Genomic DNA, 16,977 nt, shown 5'->3' on the forward strand with positions numbered 1-16,977 from the left:
CCCGGGTACCATATCACGAGGGAATCAGAACTTTAAGTACTACATTCTGCTTACAACGTACTCCTTGTATAGAAGCATAAACACTGAGTTGGCGTCTTTGATATGTAGCTAATTTGAGCACATTGCAGTTCTTATCACATGATGGACATGGGTGAATAGCCACATTGACACGGCGGCGATCCCAAGAGCTATCAATAGCTTTCCAGAAAAGCTACATGTTCATAACTGCCTAGCATTGAACAATATCCGGCAGTGCGTAAATGTATTGAAGCGACATCGACACCGTCACAGCACGATCTTATGGGCAGAAATACAACCAATGAATTCAAATTTTTGCGAATAACTCAAAATAACGCAGTCGTTGAAACTCGTTCACGAAAGGACATCAACTTCAATCAAAACATGAGCCGTTCCCCATCCCAGACGCCAAATCCAGCTGGGTATACAGGCCGCTGCTCTTAGCAGGAACCTAAATCGTCGAGATAAGCAGATTTTCCATCATCATCACCTCCTGCACCTGTGAGCTATGGAAAGCCTTAGGTGCCTCCTGTACCCAGCGAACGCCACGGTGCAAGATGCCAACTTGAATAGTGGTTCGTCCGCTTCGTGGTAGAGCCACGAAATTGGTCGGCCTGGCAGCTGGCGAGTCTACACAATCATCTGCGCGACGCCCTGACCACCGAGGGTCTTGCTGCCGACGAAGGCCTGACCCTTGATACCGGCAAGCAGGTAGCAAAGAGCAGTCAGTAGCAGGAAGACAGCAGCGGCAATCAAGCTGCTTGCACCGCTGACATTACTAATAAACTGCAGAGCAGACATGACGCCGTAGGCGGCCGCGCGCATATAGTTGGTCGAGATCTTGCGAATTGTCTCATCGAACTTGCCGGAGGTTGGGCAGATTCGGAGAAGAAGAGGGACTTCGATGAAAAGAATGACAAAGGCCGATGCGCTGTGGATGGTTAATTTTGAGGCTTCATCATGACAAGGGCTATTCTTACATAGCAAAGGCGCAGAAGATAATGCGAACTACATGAAACGAGAAGATGTTGGCGATTCCAACAGCCAGACAGATGATCATGGAAAGAATTCCAAGCCTATACACAAGTGGTGTTAGTCGGTTGTTACGTCGTAGTTGATTCGATATGGGTCATGTCGCAAAGTGGCTTAACAGCTCAATAGCTATGACTGAAGCTGGACACAGCCGGGGGTCGTTAGCTTACCATTGTCCGTAGATGCCTACACGAGTATTAGTATCTCCCGCAAAGCGCAGTCAATCGAGAGCGACATACTGAAGTTTCGCGTTTGGAACTCCTCCTTGAGCGTCATCTTGCCAGCTTACGTCGAGCTTTCGTATTCGGGCTTGGACCAGCCTGGGGAGAAAGTGACTGATGTTTCCTAAGAGACCAATTCGAGATGGCAATCTGATTGCAGTAAAGCGGATCGAGAAATGTCGATTGCTGCGACGGCGATGGAGACTGAATCGAGAGGTGGAGAGTTTGAATTGCTGTGACGACGGGGATGCGAAGTTTGAAATGATGAACGTAGCCTCTTCGTCAGGTGTAAGGTTGGCGCAGGATGGTATGGTATGGTTGCTGAGGTGGTCCCCAATTTTGATTGAGGCTGGTGCAGGGTCAAAGGGCTTGGCTACAAGTCTCAATACGGACGGACAAGTTAATGGGGGGGCAGGCGGGTGGATGGTCCACGGGGCATTGGTTGTTTTGTGTTTGTAGGGGAACGGGTCCTTGTAACGAGGATGGATGGTGCGCTATTGATAGTGGATAGGTAGTGGAGGTCGAGTTGTCGAACATGAGACAAAGGGTTTTGGTTTCGGGTCTCTGGCTCTGCTGAGATGCAACCAAGAGGCTTCTGTAGTCCTTGTTTCCTTTCTATCTGTTCTTTTTTGACTTTGTGCTGTCTTGCTTGACATGTATTCACTTTCTGTTTAGGCAACTCTATTCTCTGCACAGTCAAGTGACGTACGTTGACCACGCGGCATCGCCAAGCCTCGCCCAGAGTGAAGCGGAGTTGGTTCTCGACTGGAGTCTTTCACAGAGACAACTGCCAAGTTTATTAACGACAAAGCTCAGTCAGCCAGTGGATGCTTTGGAGCTCCACGAATTCGTATTCGAAGGCATCAGTTTGAAGGTGAGGGCATATTGAGTGAGATTCAGGCACCCTTTAAAAGCCGTGATTTAAGCCCACGAATCAACACTCAAGGTCCATGCATGGGTATTTACTGTACATCATGTACTTAGGTAGCCATGAACTGACAATACTCCAGACTTTACAAGAACCAGCTATCATTTTGGACTTTACAGTCTGGCAAGTTTGCGATGCTATAATAAGCACAAGACTGAATCCATCTTGCTCTGAATATTGTTCCTTGGCCTACTTTCATAATTAGCGTTCTACAGAATTATATGGACCAGCTACGGCTGCGTGACAGTAAATCAACTTCAGTCATGTTACACGAATAAGCGAATCCGTCAAGAGACTCATCTAGACCTACCCCAATCGAGATCTTCTCACACGAATAGCCTCAATTCATCTCTGCCAACAACACCCAACTAAACGTTCCATGGCCTGCACGATCGTACCTTATTCTTACCACGTGTTGAGGTGGAGTGTTTCCTCCCGTAGAAGATCCGGGGACCTTCCAAAGTTATCTATAAATAAGCTCCCTCTACACCATTACATCATCTTTAACACGCATCAATTCTGTCTTGTAGCTTATCAAGCAACACCCATTCGTCTCTAGCCCATGATCTGACCGTAAAACTCGAGCAAATAACTGGTGAACCAACAATTGCACGGCCTGACTCACTACAAGCTCTCAGTTATTAAAGCCTCTTACATTTTTGAAAGTCTGTCCAGTGACTGAAGCCTCACGGAAAATGACTTATACGGTTCTCTCAAATGACCAGGTCAACTCCATCTTGGAGGGCCTTACCGTTGACGAGCTTGATGAGTTTCGCCATGTTTTGGCTTCATCCCTACACGAGTTCTCTACCGGAGTGCCGGCTCTTGAGGAAGCCTTTCAGCAACCAGAACGCATCTCAACACTACATCCAGAGACCATGGCTAGGACGCTGTACATACCCTCATGTGCCCCGTGTGGAATGGGCTGCAAAGGTGAGACTTTATCTCAATGTATAGACGAATTAACCTAACCAATAAGTAATTTCCCTGACAAGCACGGAGGCATCCCAGGACTCTAGAGTTACACAGATCAGTCCTACTGGTGTTCTCAACCTGTTCCGGCCAGATGGATCACCACTTGGAATCGTCAATGCAACAGCTCTCACAGCATTCAGAACAGCCCTGGCATCTACCTGTTTGTTGGAGCGCCGGAATCATGTTAAGACCTTGACGGTATTTGGCAGCGGTCTTCAGGCTTACTGGCATATCCGGCTTGCCCTGATGATCCGCGGCAGTACCATTAAACACGTTCATGTTATAAACCATAGGTGGAGCGATAAAGCGACCGGCATCCTGAAGAGATTCGCCAGCATCCCTCCTGAGATCAAGAGACGAGAAGGTTGGTCAGACACCAAGTTCGGTCTCCTGATCCCTGCATTCCACGAATATCGACGCCTCATCAAAGATCAGATAAGGGATGCAGATGTGATCTACTGCTGCACAGCCTCGCAAAAAGATCTCTTTGATGGATCCATCTTAACGTCTCATGAGGGTCGCAAGAAAGGAAGACTCATCATCGCTGTCGGAAGCTATACACCAGAAATGCGGGAGCTTCCAAATGACCTTATCCAGTTAGCAGTAAAGAGGGAGGACAAGCCTCATCGACACTTCCACAAGCATGCAGTCGAAGGCGGAGTCATCGTCGTTGATAATATCAGAGGCGTGCTCAAAGAAGCAGGCGAGATCATTGCTGCCAATATTGGGCCCCATCAACTTGTAGAGTATGTGCTCATTCCTCCCCTTTAAACAGTCACTGACATCAATGACAGGCTGGGAGAGCTTGTGATGCTCCATCGTCTAGCTATAGAGGAGTCCGACGGATTCTCCAGTAGTCAGGCATCTTTTTCTTCTGACATGGATAAGCTAGATATCCATGGTAGGATGAGCTCCATGTCCACGGTCTATGGCAGCGGAAGCAATGCTAGTGACCCCCCGACCAGCCCTACGGGTTCAGTAGATTCAGAAGGGCGCAGATCCAGCTCCTTTTTCCATTCAAGAAAGAGCTCCAGTACCTCTCTGGACAAAGAAAAGAGAAAATCAGAGGACCATCTCTGTCGTTGGCTGAGGGACGGCACTGTAGTATACAAGAGTGTCGGGCTTGGGCTGATGGATCTCGTGGTGGGAACACATCTGATCGAGGTTGCAAATGAAAAGAATGTAGGAACTCGTATAGAAGGGTTCTAGAAAGGATAAATTGAGATAAATACTAAATGCTCTTAATACATGCTGTCAATATTTGTACACAAACTTCTACTCGGCAACCCAGATGGCGGCCATACCCATACCAGTTCCTACACACATAGATGTTGCGCCAACCTTTTGGCCTGTTCGCTTCAACTCATATAGAAGAGTAGAGACCTGTCGGGCGCCAGTGCAGCCTAGGGGATGGCCAAAGGCAATAGCACCTCCCTTGGGGTTGATCTTCTCTTGGGGAATACCCAGTTCGTTGGCACACCACAAGCACTGACTGGCAAAAGCCTCGTTGATCTCCCAGATATCGACATCATCCTTGGAGATGCCGGCAAGGTCGAGAGCCTTGGGGATAGCCTTCCAGGGGCCCTGACCCATAAGAAGGGGCTTGACACCGACAATCGAGGCGCAAACGTACTTGCCGAGGATTTTCTGTCCAAGCTTCTCGGCAGTAGATCGCTTCATGAGGAGGACAGCGGCAGCACCGTCGGAAATCTGACTGGCGTTACCAGCATGAATAGAACCGTCCTTGGCAAAAGCAGGGCGGATCTTGCCCAGAGACTCAGCAGTGATGCCATCGCGGACACCGTCATCCTTGGATACGGTAATCTCCTTGGTGTTACCCTCCTTGTCCTCGAACTTGACCTTGAGGGGAGCAATCTCCTCGTCGAAGAGTCCCGCCTTTTGAGCCTTGACTGCCTTCTGGTATGACGAGGCAGCGAATGCGTCCTGTGCAGCTCGGGTGACGTTGAGGTCCTTGGCCATCTGCTCAGAGAGGACACCCATGGGCACCTTGCAGTTGGCAGCCTCGGGGTGGTTCTCAAAGGCTTCTGAGAACTCGGAGACAGCGCCAGGGCCATAGTTCAGGGACATGCTCTCAACACCAGCACCAATACCAATGTCGATCATGCCAGTCTTGATCTGGTTGGCGACATCGACGGTAGCCTGGAGACCAGAAGAGCACTGTCTGTTGAGGGTTCGGACGGCGATAGATTCAGGGAAACCGGCGACCAAGCTGGCAGCACGCATCTCAGTTGCGCCGCCACCGGGGGCGAGGACGGTTCCAACACATAGGTCCTCGACGAGAGCAGGGTTGATCTTTGAGCGGTCGAGGATGGCCTTGAGGACACCAGCCATGAGATCAGCAGCGGGGGTATCCTTGAAACCGCCGCGGCCTCCCTTGGTGAATGCGCTTCGGCAGGCAGCGGTGACAACGATCTATGTATGGTCAGTAAACTGTAACGGCGCATACGGCAATGCTTGGCAACATACATCGTCAGGGTTCTTCTGGAGGATCTTGTCGCGACCGCCAGCGGTCGGGTTGCCCGAGATCTGGCCTCCAATCTGAATGATTCTGTCGGTGACTGGCAAGATAATTAGTTGGAGTTTGCGATGATGGCAGTGCGACGAGAAGACATACCACCCATTTTTGCTATGATGTAAGGATATATAGATAGGTATGGATGTGAGGGAGAGAGCTGAGTAGTAGTCCTGGGGTATGGGTATAATGCGCAAAACAAAGGACAGAAGTTTGATTGAGGCGGAGAAAAAGTATAAGAGAGGAAGGATTATTATACAGAAAGAAATCTCGTTAGACCTCGGATGTTGTGCAGGAGTAGAAGTAGACTCGGGCTTGGTCAGCTTTGTCACAGGAGAAGATGTATGGGACTGGTAAAGAATGGCCGAAGATGGAGACCAGCTAAGAACGGACTTCAAACCGTGAGACCGACCGACCGAGGCATCTCGTCGCCCCAGTTCTTGGCGTTGCTAGTGCCTCTTTTTTAGTGTCGGGTCCGATCACATGCTATTTCCCCAGCTTTCAGCGCGGGGGAACTTCTCCAACTGCATTCACTCTCTTGCGTCACGCGGTGGCTAGTAAAGTAAGAAATACTCCAAAAAAATAAAAATAAAATAAAAAATGACGATTTGATCTGAGTCTGATGAGCACGTGGTCCCCCAATTATCACAAGGAAATAACCGACTCATTGAAGATTGGCGAAACTGATTCGTGACACCGCCGTTCCCGAACTGGGTATCAATATTAGAAAACATAATCAGAATTTTAATACAAGAACAACGCCATTCTATACCAAGGAAAGGAAACGAGCAAAGATGATCAACAAGATGTCTCCCAGTCGCGAATTGCTATTTCATACAAGTGTCAAAAGAAGAGGAAAGGCCACCGCAGTCCGAAACGGCCGGACTCCAGGCGGTGCTAGGGTCCTCTTCTTGATATGATTGAGATGCTATCGACAGAGCATCCCAATCCCAAGGTGAACTTGAGTCTTCACCGGAACCTGAGTCGCCCACGGATTTTGGTACCGAAAGTGAAGTGTCGAACGACGTATCTATCCTGATAGATGGTATCGACGGTACCGTAAGGGCCCGATTGCGGCCAGTGGTATACTGTTGTGGCGCAGGAGGTGTAAGCACATACTGCCCGAGGATATCTTGAGGTTGCTGCATATAAGGAGAGCTGTTGCCAGGCCATGGTAAATATTGGCTAGCAGGTGCAGATCGAGACAACTGTACTATCTTGAGGTTAGTTACATTCTGACATGAGCTAATCAGAACGATGTTCTACCTACCAGTCTCATCCACTAGATGCAGAGCTTTGAGTGCATCAATCCCAAGCTCAATACTGACCCGTTGGTCTGGAAGCTTGCCAAGTCGAATTGACAGTTGCTTTTGAACGCTGCCAATTGTTTCCACGTCAATTACATCCAGTTCGCACCAGTGTCGGGCGTCTTTCCAGCGAGGCTTGGGCACTGGATGTATCTTGACGCCCCAGTTGCGAGCAAAGTCATTATCGACGACACTCGAATCCCGAGTGAGATAGCACTTGGCAATACACGGCACTTCTGTCGTCTGAGTTTTGAGAGTAACTCGGATCATCTGTTCATGTTTGACTCGTGCTGACTGAGTTCTTAGGGCGCTTAGGGGCTGTGCTGGCGTCTGCCAGTTGGGCCCCGATAGCGGAGAAATAGGAGACTGGCCTTGGCTTGGAAGCTCATCGTCTGTGGAAACGGCGGACTCGTCCACGGATAATTGCGGGAATGGCGAAGAGTCATGGGAGCCGACAGGTGGAAATGTTATGCAAGTGTCGGGTTGATTTGTCTGGGTTTGAAAGCCCAGAGGATCAAAGTACCTGTCACTTCTGGTCCACCGTCGGAATGACTCAACAGTGCGGGAAGTATTCGACGAACTGCTTCGACGCCTCGATCGATCCTTGGAGATTGGACTGAGTGTAGAGGGCGACCGCGAGCGAGGGGAAGCTTGTCTGATGGTTTCTTCCACGCTGAGTTTCAAGCGACCAGGCCTACCAGCCAGAGCTGGGTTTCTTTGTCTGCTCGGCGGAGTCATTGGTAAAGGTTAGAGTGTAGACGAAATGGATATAAGGCAGAGAATAGTGCCTGGAAGACGAGTAAATGTTGTTAAAAAAAGACAGGGACTTCGGTTCTTAAACAGGAACTAGACACAATGAAGAACGTAGCAGCGGGGGTATGAAATTCAACCTGATATATGTAACAGGTGTATAAGGCTTGTTGTCTGAGTGAAATCACCTCTGCTAGGTTTTCCTCGACATCGTGGACAGGCAGCGCAGCAAAAGTGCAGATGTCTGTGGCCAGCCATTGGATTAGGCCCTGTAGCAGCACGCTTCTTAATTCCGAGGCATACTGGTCCAATTGTCTGCCTCGATCCTCTTTTCCATCAAACACCCAAAGAATAAGCGTTTTGAGTGGTCTCTGGGGTTTGTCGCTGTGCACAGCCTCGCTTTACCGACATATCGAAGGCGGGCTATGCTGCTCACGGTGAAATAAAGAGCCGCCTCTGTGCGCGTTGTGCGACCGAGACTGGCCACGCATGGTTGAAAGCGAGGAACTGCATCTTATCACTTCTGATGAGGCGTGGATGCGGGTTTAAATCACAGTTACATTCCACTTCTGTAACTGTCATCGCCTTGTCACAATCGTGGGCCTTTTCAACCTCAATCTGAAAGGCAACCGGATATGGTGTTGTCAGTGCTGCGCCTCAAAGGAGCATAAGTCACCGGGCGTCAGGCTCTGGCAGAAACAAGATTCAGGATGACCAGTTTCACAGTAAATGATTACGAAGTAGCGTGCCTCATGGAATAACACATTCGCCTCGTGATCGTAATGTATTACGACTCCGAAAGCTGAATGCCGCCCATTTCCGAGTTACCTCAATGAGGTCCAGGACATAAAAATGTCCATCTATGCACTCGACAGGTATCAATGAAGTCTCAGACTCAATAGTTGCTAAACTCACTACAGTCAGTATATTGTTGCCTTCAGTATGACCGCTATTTCTGACTTGCATCATAGGTCTCCCGAAAGCTGTTTTTGCAGAATTACTATTAATCACCTTACAAGTCTTCCAGGTGCAGACTTGACTCAAGCCAGGAAAACAATTAGATTGGTCGATTTGATGGCCCCCAATATTGATATCAAAGCCTTGTTCATGCGGTGTCCAGTAGATAGGACGGATGTCCAAGAAGACAATGGACAGAGTTGTTACAATGCATTGGTCAAGGTATGAATGCTTCTTCAAATACCTGTTACACGATTTTGAGCTAATGTGTTTTTAGGTGCTCATGCCTAGCCATTTTTATGCTGGAAAAAGAAATAATTATAGGACAGCCCGTTCTGCGGAAGCGCCCATGAGAGCGAAATCTTGTAAGAGACAGCTGAAGGACCCTCAGAGGAAGTCTGCCTATGGAGGTCAAGTGCCTCGAGCCTCCGCAGCATCATTTACTGAACCCTGTTCTGAAGAAGGGCTGAACAATTCGACATATACATGCCTAGGATACAATGGAATCGAAGAAAAGGGATCTTTAGTCAAGGATGAGACGACCGACACTTACACAGAGAGGAATACATACATTCAAGGAAGATTTGATGGAAAGTCCGAAACTTCCCTAGTAAATGGCTTGGAGGAAAGAATACGTCGTCTGGATACTACCTTTGAGGATCAACCCGTGAATGCCGATATCGAAGAAGCATATATACAGGGAGAAGCCTTGACACCACCCGAGATCAAGTTCTCCGAAGACGGTGATATGGATGACGATTACTGGACTTGGCACCAGGAGTCTCAAAGATTCCGACACTGGGATGCGGAACGTGGAGAATGGTTATACTTTCCCGAGAGATTTGATTAAAACGATTTGATGAATCTTAGGAGGGTTGGGATGTGTAATGGCCAACCTCATGCAGTCACTTAAAGGAGAACTCTAAGACCAGTCACTGTAGAATCCCTTCGTTGCTCAATACTTTCATGTTTCAATTTCAGTCATGTACCACGCCACATCACACTCTGCGCCGTATGCTCCTCATTCATACCAAACCCGCTCGTAATCTCATCATTCGTCTCTCCTCATGCCGTCTCCTTTAAGTCAAGCCTTGCTTTCAGGCTTATCCTTGACAGTCTTATCGTCAGGTGAAAAGCTTAGACTGACGCTGTTCACACAGTGACGCTCATCAGTAGGCGTGTCAAAGCCCTCGCCCTTGAACACATGTCCTAGGTGACCGCCGCAGTTGGCACATACAATCTCTGTCCGTGCCATACCGAAAGCGCGATCTTCGTGACGGACAACGGCACCAGGGATGCTGTCAAAGTAGGCTGGCCAACCACAGCCAGAGCTGAACTTGTGGCTCGCCTTATAAAGTGGTGCATCACAACCAGCGCAGGTATAAACACCCTGCTCAGGATAGTGTTTGTCAAACTTTCCAGAACCTGGAGGCTCGGTACCCTTCTCACGCAGGATACGGAATTGTTCTGCGACCGTTAGTTACTCTGGGGCATAGATATAGATGCTAGCAGTGCAAGAACATACCCTTGTTGAGGACAGCTCGCCACTCGTCGTTTGAACGTTGATCAGGGTAAGACATATTCGAAGAGTTCTTAGATGAAGTGCCAAATAAAGCGCCCAGCAAAGGAATACCAGACATAGATCGAAGGGGAATAGGTCGAAAGGCTAGGTATGAAGGCAGAGGAGGTCTCACGCGGGTGATATTTGAGAAAGTGTAGAAGAGTGTTGATAGCAATGGAGAGAAGCGCATTGAGAAGGGAGTTGTATGCAGTTATTTAAATTTGACTGAAGACGAGTTATCATTCATGACTTTCAAGAGAGACGTTATAAGCCCCGGATCTTAGTGGCAACCAGTTGACAAATCATGGGTTGCGAACTGTGGAATCATTTGCATCATCGAATTATTGCTGCTAAGCCTACCACAGCCACACCTTGATTATTCCGCTGTACGCTCTTTTGTGGCCCAACGGCTCGAGTATTCCGCCTGAATACGCTGGTACAATTCCAAATTCGGTAATTTGATGATTCAACTCTAACAGATGATTCCTCTAAAAGTTTAAAAAAGTCTTATTTTCTTCGAGTACGATAAGACTTCGGTTTCAGCCCCCATGTTTCGCATCTTACCAAAACGATCGAGGTCCTAAAGATAACTTCATTTCACGAGGTGAGACAGATCCTTTACCTGCGAAGAGTGAGCCATGAGTCTGAGCTTCCTTGAGACAATTGCAGGCCAAGATAATCAATCAAAAAGCAAATTTGTTCGACCCGACTCTATTCAAAAATGAAATAATTATTGATACAAGGTGAGAGGAAACGGGCTACTACCTCAAGCTTCGATCATACAGTGACTGGTGTAATCTTGTCACCCCCCGCCAATTCCAGGGGTCAACCACGCAGTGTCCAGACCCGCCCCGCCCATGGATGCATTAATTCCGCTGGGCAGCTAAAGGGAACATCACCGACCACCTTGGCGCCTCCCTATCAACATTCATCCAATTCTAGGCACACCCTTTTCGAACAGGTTGCCACTTTGCAACAACAGTCGTCCAGAGCGACGCTTCGAATCCCTTTACCTCGACTTCTACCACAACTGATAACGAACTTCCTCTGTATTTTCATCAATCAGCATCACCATGTCCAGGAGAGCCCCGAACCCCGCTGCTGAGCGGGCGGCGCAAAACCAAGCTACCATCAAGAGCCTGCTCAAGTTGGAGGCCAATAAGGTCTGCTCTGATTGTAAACGAAACAAGCGTATGTATTAGACTACGAGCTTGCTAGTACATTCCCTCTGACCATTTCAGATCCTCGATGGGCGAGCTGGAACCTAGGTGTCTTCATCTGTATCCGATGTTCGGGCATCCATCGTGGCATGGGCACTCACATCAGCCGAGTCAAGTCCGTTGACCTCGATTCTTGGACCGATGAGCAACTCCAAAGTGTTCTGAGCTGGGGAAACGCTCGCGCCAATAAATACTGGGAGGCCAAGCTTGCGCCAGGTCACGCCCCATCTGAAGCCAAGATCGAGAACTTTATCCGAACGAAGTACGAACTCAAGCGATGGGTTATGGACGGCCCCATGCCCGATCCTGCTACTCTAGATGCTGATGGCGATGACGACGTACCCCTTAGCATTGTAAAGGAGAAGCAAGTTATAGAGCGCAAGGAGTCCATCAGAAAGGCATCCCTGGGCAACTCACAAGCACCGAAATCTATTCCTGCACCTCAGGGAGATCTTATCGGCGGAGACCCTGTCCCTGTGCGATCAAGCAGTGCTGCTCCTCACTCGGCGAAGGTTGCTCCTAAGGCTGAGCCTGCTCCACCGAGAGCAACAAGTACAAAGGACTCGCTACTCGGACTCGACTTCTTTGGCGAGCCTGCGGCTCCTCCTCGACCGGCCAGCACAACTGGTACCGCTCCGAGCGGTCAGTCTCGTCCCGATTTGAAGCAATCTATCCTATCTCTATATGCTACTGTGCCTAAACCCCAACCTCCTGCTCAACCTCAGCAACAGTCATCTGCGGGAGGCTTTGGTGGCCTTGCATCTCCCACCTTCAGCCACCAGTCTCAAGGCTCTGTTGGTGGCTTCAACGATGCTTTTGGTGGTCTCAGCATCTCGAACCCCCCTAAGCCCGCCGCTCCCGACCCTTTTGCAAGCCTCAGCTCTGCAAGTCGTACAACATCAAGCAGCAATGCCTTTGGTGGCCTAGGAGGAGGTAGTTTCTTCAACAGCAAACCCTCCCAACCCACAGCCCCTACCCACCAGCAGCAATCTTCCAACTTCTCGAACTTCGGTGGCTTTTCCTCCCCACAGCCGGCTGCTTCTGCTGCTCCTGCCGCGCCCAAGCCCGCTCAATCCTCCGCCATGGGTGACCTTTTCGATCTTTCTGCACCTGTGACCACATCGCCTCCTCCACCACAAACCGCAGCAGCTTCTACCAACTCCGTCTTCAACCTCTCTTCTCCTCAAAGCCCTCCTGCTGCCGCGCCAACCAGTACGACGACAACAGCTAACGCGGCCAGTTCTATGGGAGGTTTCTCTGGTGCTGATGTTTGGGGTGGAAGTGATTGGGGAGCCCCTGCAGCTCCTGCACCAGCCCCAGTTCAGAAAGCACCAGAACCGCCAAAGCCCGCGGCGAGCGATTTTGGTTGGGGTAACACGGGAGGAGCATTTGCCAACACACCCATCGTCCCTGGGGCGTCAGGGGGCTTCAATCCTATCACATCGCCCAAAGTATCAGCCGATGAGGAGTTCGGAGGATGGACAAGCAGTGGACCTGCTGCTGGTGGCAGTGGTGGTCAAACCAAGCCTAGCGGTGGCTTTGGCGGAGATGAAGACTTGTTCTCCAACGTGTGGCAGTAGGTAGTGGGTTTTGGAAACATCTAGATGGCTTTTGAGGCGGAGGTTTCTATAAAACAATTGCAGGCATGATTGGCGTTTGCATGTTAGGAGTCAAGTAGATGCGAAACAGGATGGCTAGTAAATTGTACGACCATTATGACATTGGTTCCGGTGAGAAGCAATGTGAGTGTATTCAAATAACGCCGGGCCCAACGCTGCGAAAACAGTAAAAATCCTGAGATACAACTCCTTAGCCTTTTAGCTGTGGACACTTGGATGTCCTTGACCATCTGTGTATACCACCTGATAAATATCCGTCTCCCCTTCACAACGGACGCCCTGTATTACGATCGTTCCCTGCCCAGCTTATATCTGTGCCAAGGCTCTTAGAACAACAGCTTAGCCCCGTAAAATAACACCAAGAAAACGCCAATAACGATGCCCGAGAGCTTCAGAATAGCGACACGGTTGCCTGATGCAGCCATGCGAGTTAAGCGGCCAGCAGAACCCTTCATCTGTGTGGTCATAGAGGAGAAAGTATCGGACTGTTGGCCGTTAGTAAACTGTAAGTTGTCGCTTCCGAAGGAGGCAGACGGACGGTGTTGTCGATGACATCCTGGGCTCGTGCATTATCGTAAATGTCTACTGTCACCCCTCGGAGGGCGGAGACCTTTGCAGAGAGCTCATCCAGGCGCGCATTGTTCTGGCGCTCTCGTTCGTAGGCTTCAGACATGATGAAGGTTGCCGGAAGTTAGGGATGGCGAAACAGGGGTTATCGATACGGTCTGGCTTTCGATGGAAACAGATTATTTGGTGTGTGTTATTTGTGGTCGCTTTGTGAAAGACAAGATGTCTTCGTCGTCGTGAATGTATCCTCGAAATGTCAAATGCCAAGTTATGAAAGGGGTTCGAGTTCTAACACAAAACCGATAGCCATGACGACCTCCTCGGCCCCAAAGTCCGCCACGGCCACCTCACGCGGGCGCGCTGAGGTGGACATTCAGCGGTACGTACTCTGGTGCTCACACCGCCACACTTTAACTAACAGCCACACCTCTCGCCGCTGAGAAACTGGAGATTTCTCCATGCACCAAAGGAACTGGCGCCCAAGGCGGGGCAACATGTTGCAGACAGGGTCTGATGAAAGAAAATGGTTGGGCAGTTGCAAAAGGCTCTACGTACTTCGTAAGTTCAGCGGATTCGTTGTTGTTCACGCTGTCACGTTGACTTGAGTTACTGCGCCACAAGACATGGAAGCTCCCCATTGCGAGGTGCCGTGAATCTGCGTGCCCAACGTCTGCACCAAATAGTCTAGGCTTAAGACGTCTCTCTACTTTTCCTTCTTCGTAACTTTGTCGATCCTACAAGTCCTTGTATAATATCGCCGCAGAATATTCTACACTCGTTTGTTTACGTCCACTCCTTGGCATATACCATCGAGGCGCAGCAGTAACTCGTCTGGTGACGACGCAACCCGGACAAGCTGGGCTACTATACCTATCATATCAACCCCACCCCTCGCCCTTGTACTGAGAGCTTCTTGGCTCCTCCAACAACAGTTTTCGACTTGCGCGAAGATAACTCCCGATCCCTGTTCCTGTTTGCGCATTGCATCTCTTGAGCTTTGGTCGAGTGTATCAAGATGGGCATCAACAATCCCCTCCCGTCGTCTATGGCGTGTAAGTCGAGCCACCAAATTCCGCACTCATGATCGCGCATCATGGGTTACTCCACCCCTCAATGAAGCGATCAGCTCAAGTGCCAGACATGGCTAACACAACTCCCCAACAGCGGAATGTAAGAAGTGCGGCAAGATTCTGACTTCTTTCATCAACCCTCGCCAGTCTTTCGGTCCCGACAAGGTCATTCCTCCATCCATCCTCGCCAATGCTAAGGGTCTTGCCATCATCACCGTTCTCAAGGCCGGCTTCCTCGGCTCAGGCCGTTTTGGCAGCGGTCTCGTCGTCGCCCGACTTCCCGAGGGTGGTTGGAGCGCCCCGAGCGCTATTGCGACCGCCGGAGCCGGCTTCGGTGGTCAAGTTGGTTTCGAATTGACCGATTTTGTTTTTATTCTGAACGATTCGAGCGCCGTCCGGTCCTTTGCCCAAGCTGGCTCTTTGACACTAGGTGGCAATGTCTCCTTGGCAGCTGGTCCCGTTGGTCGCAATGCCGAAGCAGCCGGCGCTGCTTCTCTGAAAGGTGTCGCCGGTATCTTCAGTTACTCCAAGACCAAGGGTCTATTTGCTGGTGTTTCCCTCGAGGGATCTGCGATTATTGAGCGCCGTGATGCCAACGAGAAGATGTACGGCCAGCGCTTCACAGCGCAGCAGCTCCTCACCGGTTCTGTGAGGCCACCTCCTCAAGCTGCCCCTCTTATGAATATCCTCAACTCGCGCGTCTTCAATGGCATGAGAGGCGGCGGTGACGACGCCATGTACAACGACATTCCTGTATACGACGATCAGCACGACGATGTTGTGTGGAACGGTCGCCGAGGATCCGCGATGGGCGAGGGCGTACAGCGAGATCGTACAGGCTCAGGCTCATATGATGATAGCTTCGGGCGACCCAGTCGCTCGAATACATGGCAGGACGATGTGTACGACAGACCAGGCGGTTTTGGCGGGCCCACGCGTTCTAGCACGTTTGCTTCTGGTGGTGGAGTGAACAACGACTACGTTTATCGTGACAATCCTACAGGAGGTTCGGGAGGGTTCGGCGCCGAGAAGAAGGCTGGCCCTGGACGGCCAGCGGCTCCCAAGCCTAACTTTGGCGCCAAGCAAGCAATGCTTAAGAAGAACGAGGCAGTTGCTGTGTACAACTTTGACGCGGATCAACCAGGTGATCTGGGTTTCAAGAAGGGCGATGTCATCACTGTACTAAAGCGAACCGAGAGCGACAACGACTGGTGGTATGTATTCAACGCCAAGTACTTAAATACCATCGCAATAACTAACGGCTTCTAGGACCGGACAAATTGGCACAAGAACGGGCATTTTCCCCAGCAACTATGTCAAGATGAAGGAGTAACGGTTGTTATCTTTGAATCGATTTAAATACCCTTTAGGCACGTTTCGGATGGATACTTTATGAATACGACGGCTTTTTTGTCTCTTGTCTGTCTTGGAAAATCGCGGTTGTAAAAGACTGTACAGTTTTACATATCGTATGTACTCCACAAGCTTTTGAATCATAAAAAACCTACACATTTGTAGCAGACGGATGCTTTCCCACCCCTGAGCCTCTACTAAGCCGTGTTTGGCCCATGGAACCTAGCCAATACACGGGACGCCTGCTGTTAGTAGGTAGGTATCTAAGCTCATGATGCCTCCATGAGATATATCAAACCGACACATCGAACATTCCCAAATTGAGCTTCGTATATATATATATATATATATGGCTTTGGAATAGTTGTTCCTATAGTTGAGACGCAATAAGGCTCAGGGGTCGCACATAACGGCTCGGCACCATAACAAAAACCGTATGAAGGCTGCCACATCAGAAAGTACTGCAGTAAAAGTATCAACAGCTCCACATAGAAGTAGAGATATTCTATGTTATGGCTGACAGGCCACACGCGATCTAATTATCTCTATTATGGCCGATTAGGGATGACCGGTACCCCTTAAAATACAGTCAAGAAGTTTGTTCATGTTAGGCTCTATGTCAAGACAAACGGCCCCAGTGCTGGGATGATAACGAATGCGTTCTCTTGACTGATGGCTTTCTCACCTGATTTAGAGTTCTAGTCCAAGCAATGGTTTTGTCACCGAGAGCATCAAACCCTGAGCCTTTGCCAGGCATTTGCAACAGATCTAACGCAAGAACTTGAAAAGTAATATTTGGAATTTATCAAACGCCATGTATTAATCAGTCTTTCCGCAAATGCGGGAAGAGACTAACCTTGTGATCT

The 16,977-nt window shown here is 49.6% G+C and overlaps 9 protein-coding genes across 10 annotated transcripts; 4 read left to right on the forward strand and 5 right to left on the reverse strand.

Moving 5' to 3' along the window:
- Positions 1-149: 149 nt before the first annotated feature.
- Positions 150-2,032, reverse strand: FVEG_04055 (golgi apparatus membrane protein TVP18). Its single transcript, XM_018891753.1, has 4 exons — positions 1,290-2,032; positions 1,221-1,236; positions 999-1,094; positions 150-949 (listed from the first exon to the last, which is right to left on the reverse strand). The coding sequence occupies exons 1-4, from the start codon at positions 1,324-1,326 to the stop codon at positions 649-651; spliced, it is 450 nt and encodes a 149-aa protein (XP_018748321.1). The 5' UTR covers positions 1,327-2,032; the 3' UTR covers positions 150-648.
- A 610-nt stretch (positions 2,033-2,642) lies between these two features.
- FVEG_04054 (hypothetical protein) lies at positions 2,643-4,479 on the forward strand. 2 transcript variants are annotated; one of them, XM_018891751.1, is made up of 3 exons: positions 2,643-3,132; positions 3,179-3,920; positions 3,969-4,479. In XM_018891751.1, exons 1-3 carry the CDS (start codon positions 2,895-2,897, stop codon positions 4,381-4,383), a joined length of 1,395 nt encoding a protein of 464 aa, XP_018748319.1. In that variant the 5' UTR covers positions 2,643-2,894; the 3' UTR covers positions 4,384-4,479. The 2 variants fall into 2 exon arrangements, with proteins under 2 accessions (XP_018748319.1, XP_018748320.1); XM_018891752.1 differs by having other exon boundaries at positions 3,179-4,479.
- FVEG_04053 (acetyl-CoA acyltransferase) lies at positions 4,316-6,175 on the reverse strand. The gene is made up of 3 exons (XM_018891750.1): positions 5,810-6,175; positions 5,662-5,753; positions 4,316-5,607 (listed from the first exon to the last, which is right to left on the reverse strand). Exons 1-3 carry the CDS (start codon positions 5,814-5,816, stop codon positions 4,450-4,452), a joined length of 1,257 nt encoding a protein of 418 aa, XP_018748318.1. The 5' UTR covers positions 5,817-6,175; the 3' UTR covers positions 4,316-4,449.
- Positions 6,176-6,307: 132 nt separating this feature from the next.
- Positions 6,308-8,306, reverse strand: FVEG_04052 (hypothetical protein). Its single transcript, XM_018891749.1, has 2 exons — positions 6,978-8,306; positions 6,308-6,920 (listed from the first exon to the last, which is right to left on the reverse strand). Exons 1-2 carry the CDS (start codon positions 7,750-7,752, stop codon positions 6,535-6,537), a joined length of 1,161 nt encoding a protein of 386 aa, XP_018748317.1. The 5' UTR covers positions 7,753-8,306; the 3' UTR covers positions 6,308-6,534.
- On the forward strand, positions 8,250-9,802 carry FVEG_04051 (hypothetical protein). Its single transcript, XM_018891748.1, has 3 exons — positions 8,250-8,683; positions 8,736-8,943; positions 8,999-9,802. Exons 2-3 carry the CDS (start codon positions 8,839-8,841, stop codon positions 9,569-9,571), a joined length of 678 nt encoding a protein of 225 aa, XP_018748316.1. The 5' UTR covers positions 8,250-8,683; positions 8,736-8,838; the 3' UTR covers positions 9,572-9,802.
- On the reverse strand, positions 9,537-10,589 carry FVEG_04050 (hypothetical protein). The gene is made up of 2 exons (XM_018891747.1): positions 10,247-10,589; positions 9,537-10,188 (listed from the first exon to the last, which is right to left on the reverse strand). The coding sequence occupies exons 1-2, from the start codon at positions 10,470-10,472 to the stop codon at positions 9,806-9,808; spliced, it is 609 nt and encodes a 202-aa protein (XP_018748315.1). The 5' UTR covers positions 10,473-10,589; the 3' UTR covers positions 9,537-9,805.
- Positions 10,590-10,653: 64 nt separating this feature from the next.
- FVEG_04049 (hypothetical protein) lies at positions 10,654-13,384 on the forward strand. Its single transcript, XM_018891746.1, has 4 exons — positions 10,654-10,714; positions 10,778-10,886; positions 10,942-11,473; positions 11,524-13,384. Exons 3-4 carry the CDS (start codon positions 11,356-11,358, stop codon positions 13,080-13,082), a joined length of 1,677 nt encoding a protein of 558 aa, XP_018748314.1. The 5' UTR covers positions 10,654-10,714; positions 10,778-10,886; positions 10,942-11,355; the 3' UTR covers positions 13,083-13,384.
- FVEG_04048 (blocked early in transport 1) lies at positions 13,165-14,223 on the reverse strand. The gene is made up of 2 exons (XM_018891745.1): positions 13,660-14,223; positions 13,165-13,606 (listed from the first exon to the last, which is right to left on the reverse strand). The coding sequence occupies exons 1-2, from the start codon at positions 13,792-13,794 to the stop codon at positions 13,448-13,450; spliced, it is 294 nt and encodes a 97-aa protein (XP_018748313.1). The 5' UTR covers positions 13,795-14,223; the 3' UTR covers positions 13,165-13,447.
- A 65-nt stretch (positions 14,224-14,288) lies between these two features.
- On the forward strand, positions 14,289-16,495 carry FVEG_04047 (hypothetical protein). The gene is made up of 3 exons (XM_018891744.1): positions 14,289-14,740; positions 14,853-15,972; positions 16,028-16,495. Exons 1-3 carry the CDS (start codon positions 14,704-14,706, stop codon positions 16,089-16,091), a joined length of 1,221 nt encoding a protein of 406 aa, XP_018748312.1. The 5' UTR covers positions 14,289-14,703; the 3' UTR covers positions 16,092-16,495.
- The last annotated feature ends 482 nt before the right edge of the window (positions 16,496-16,977 follow it).

This window comes from Fusarium verticillioides, chromosome 2, assembly GCF_000149555.1.
Source record: "Fusarium verticillioides 7600 chromosome 2, whole genome shotgun sequence".
Taxonomy (NCBI): Eukaryota; Fungi; Ascomycota; class Sordariomycetes; order Hypocreales; family Nectriaceae; genus Fusarium; species Fusarium verticillioides.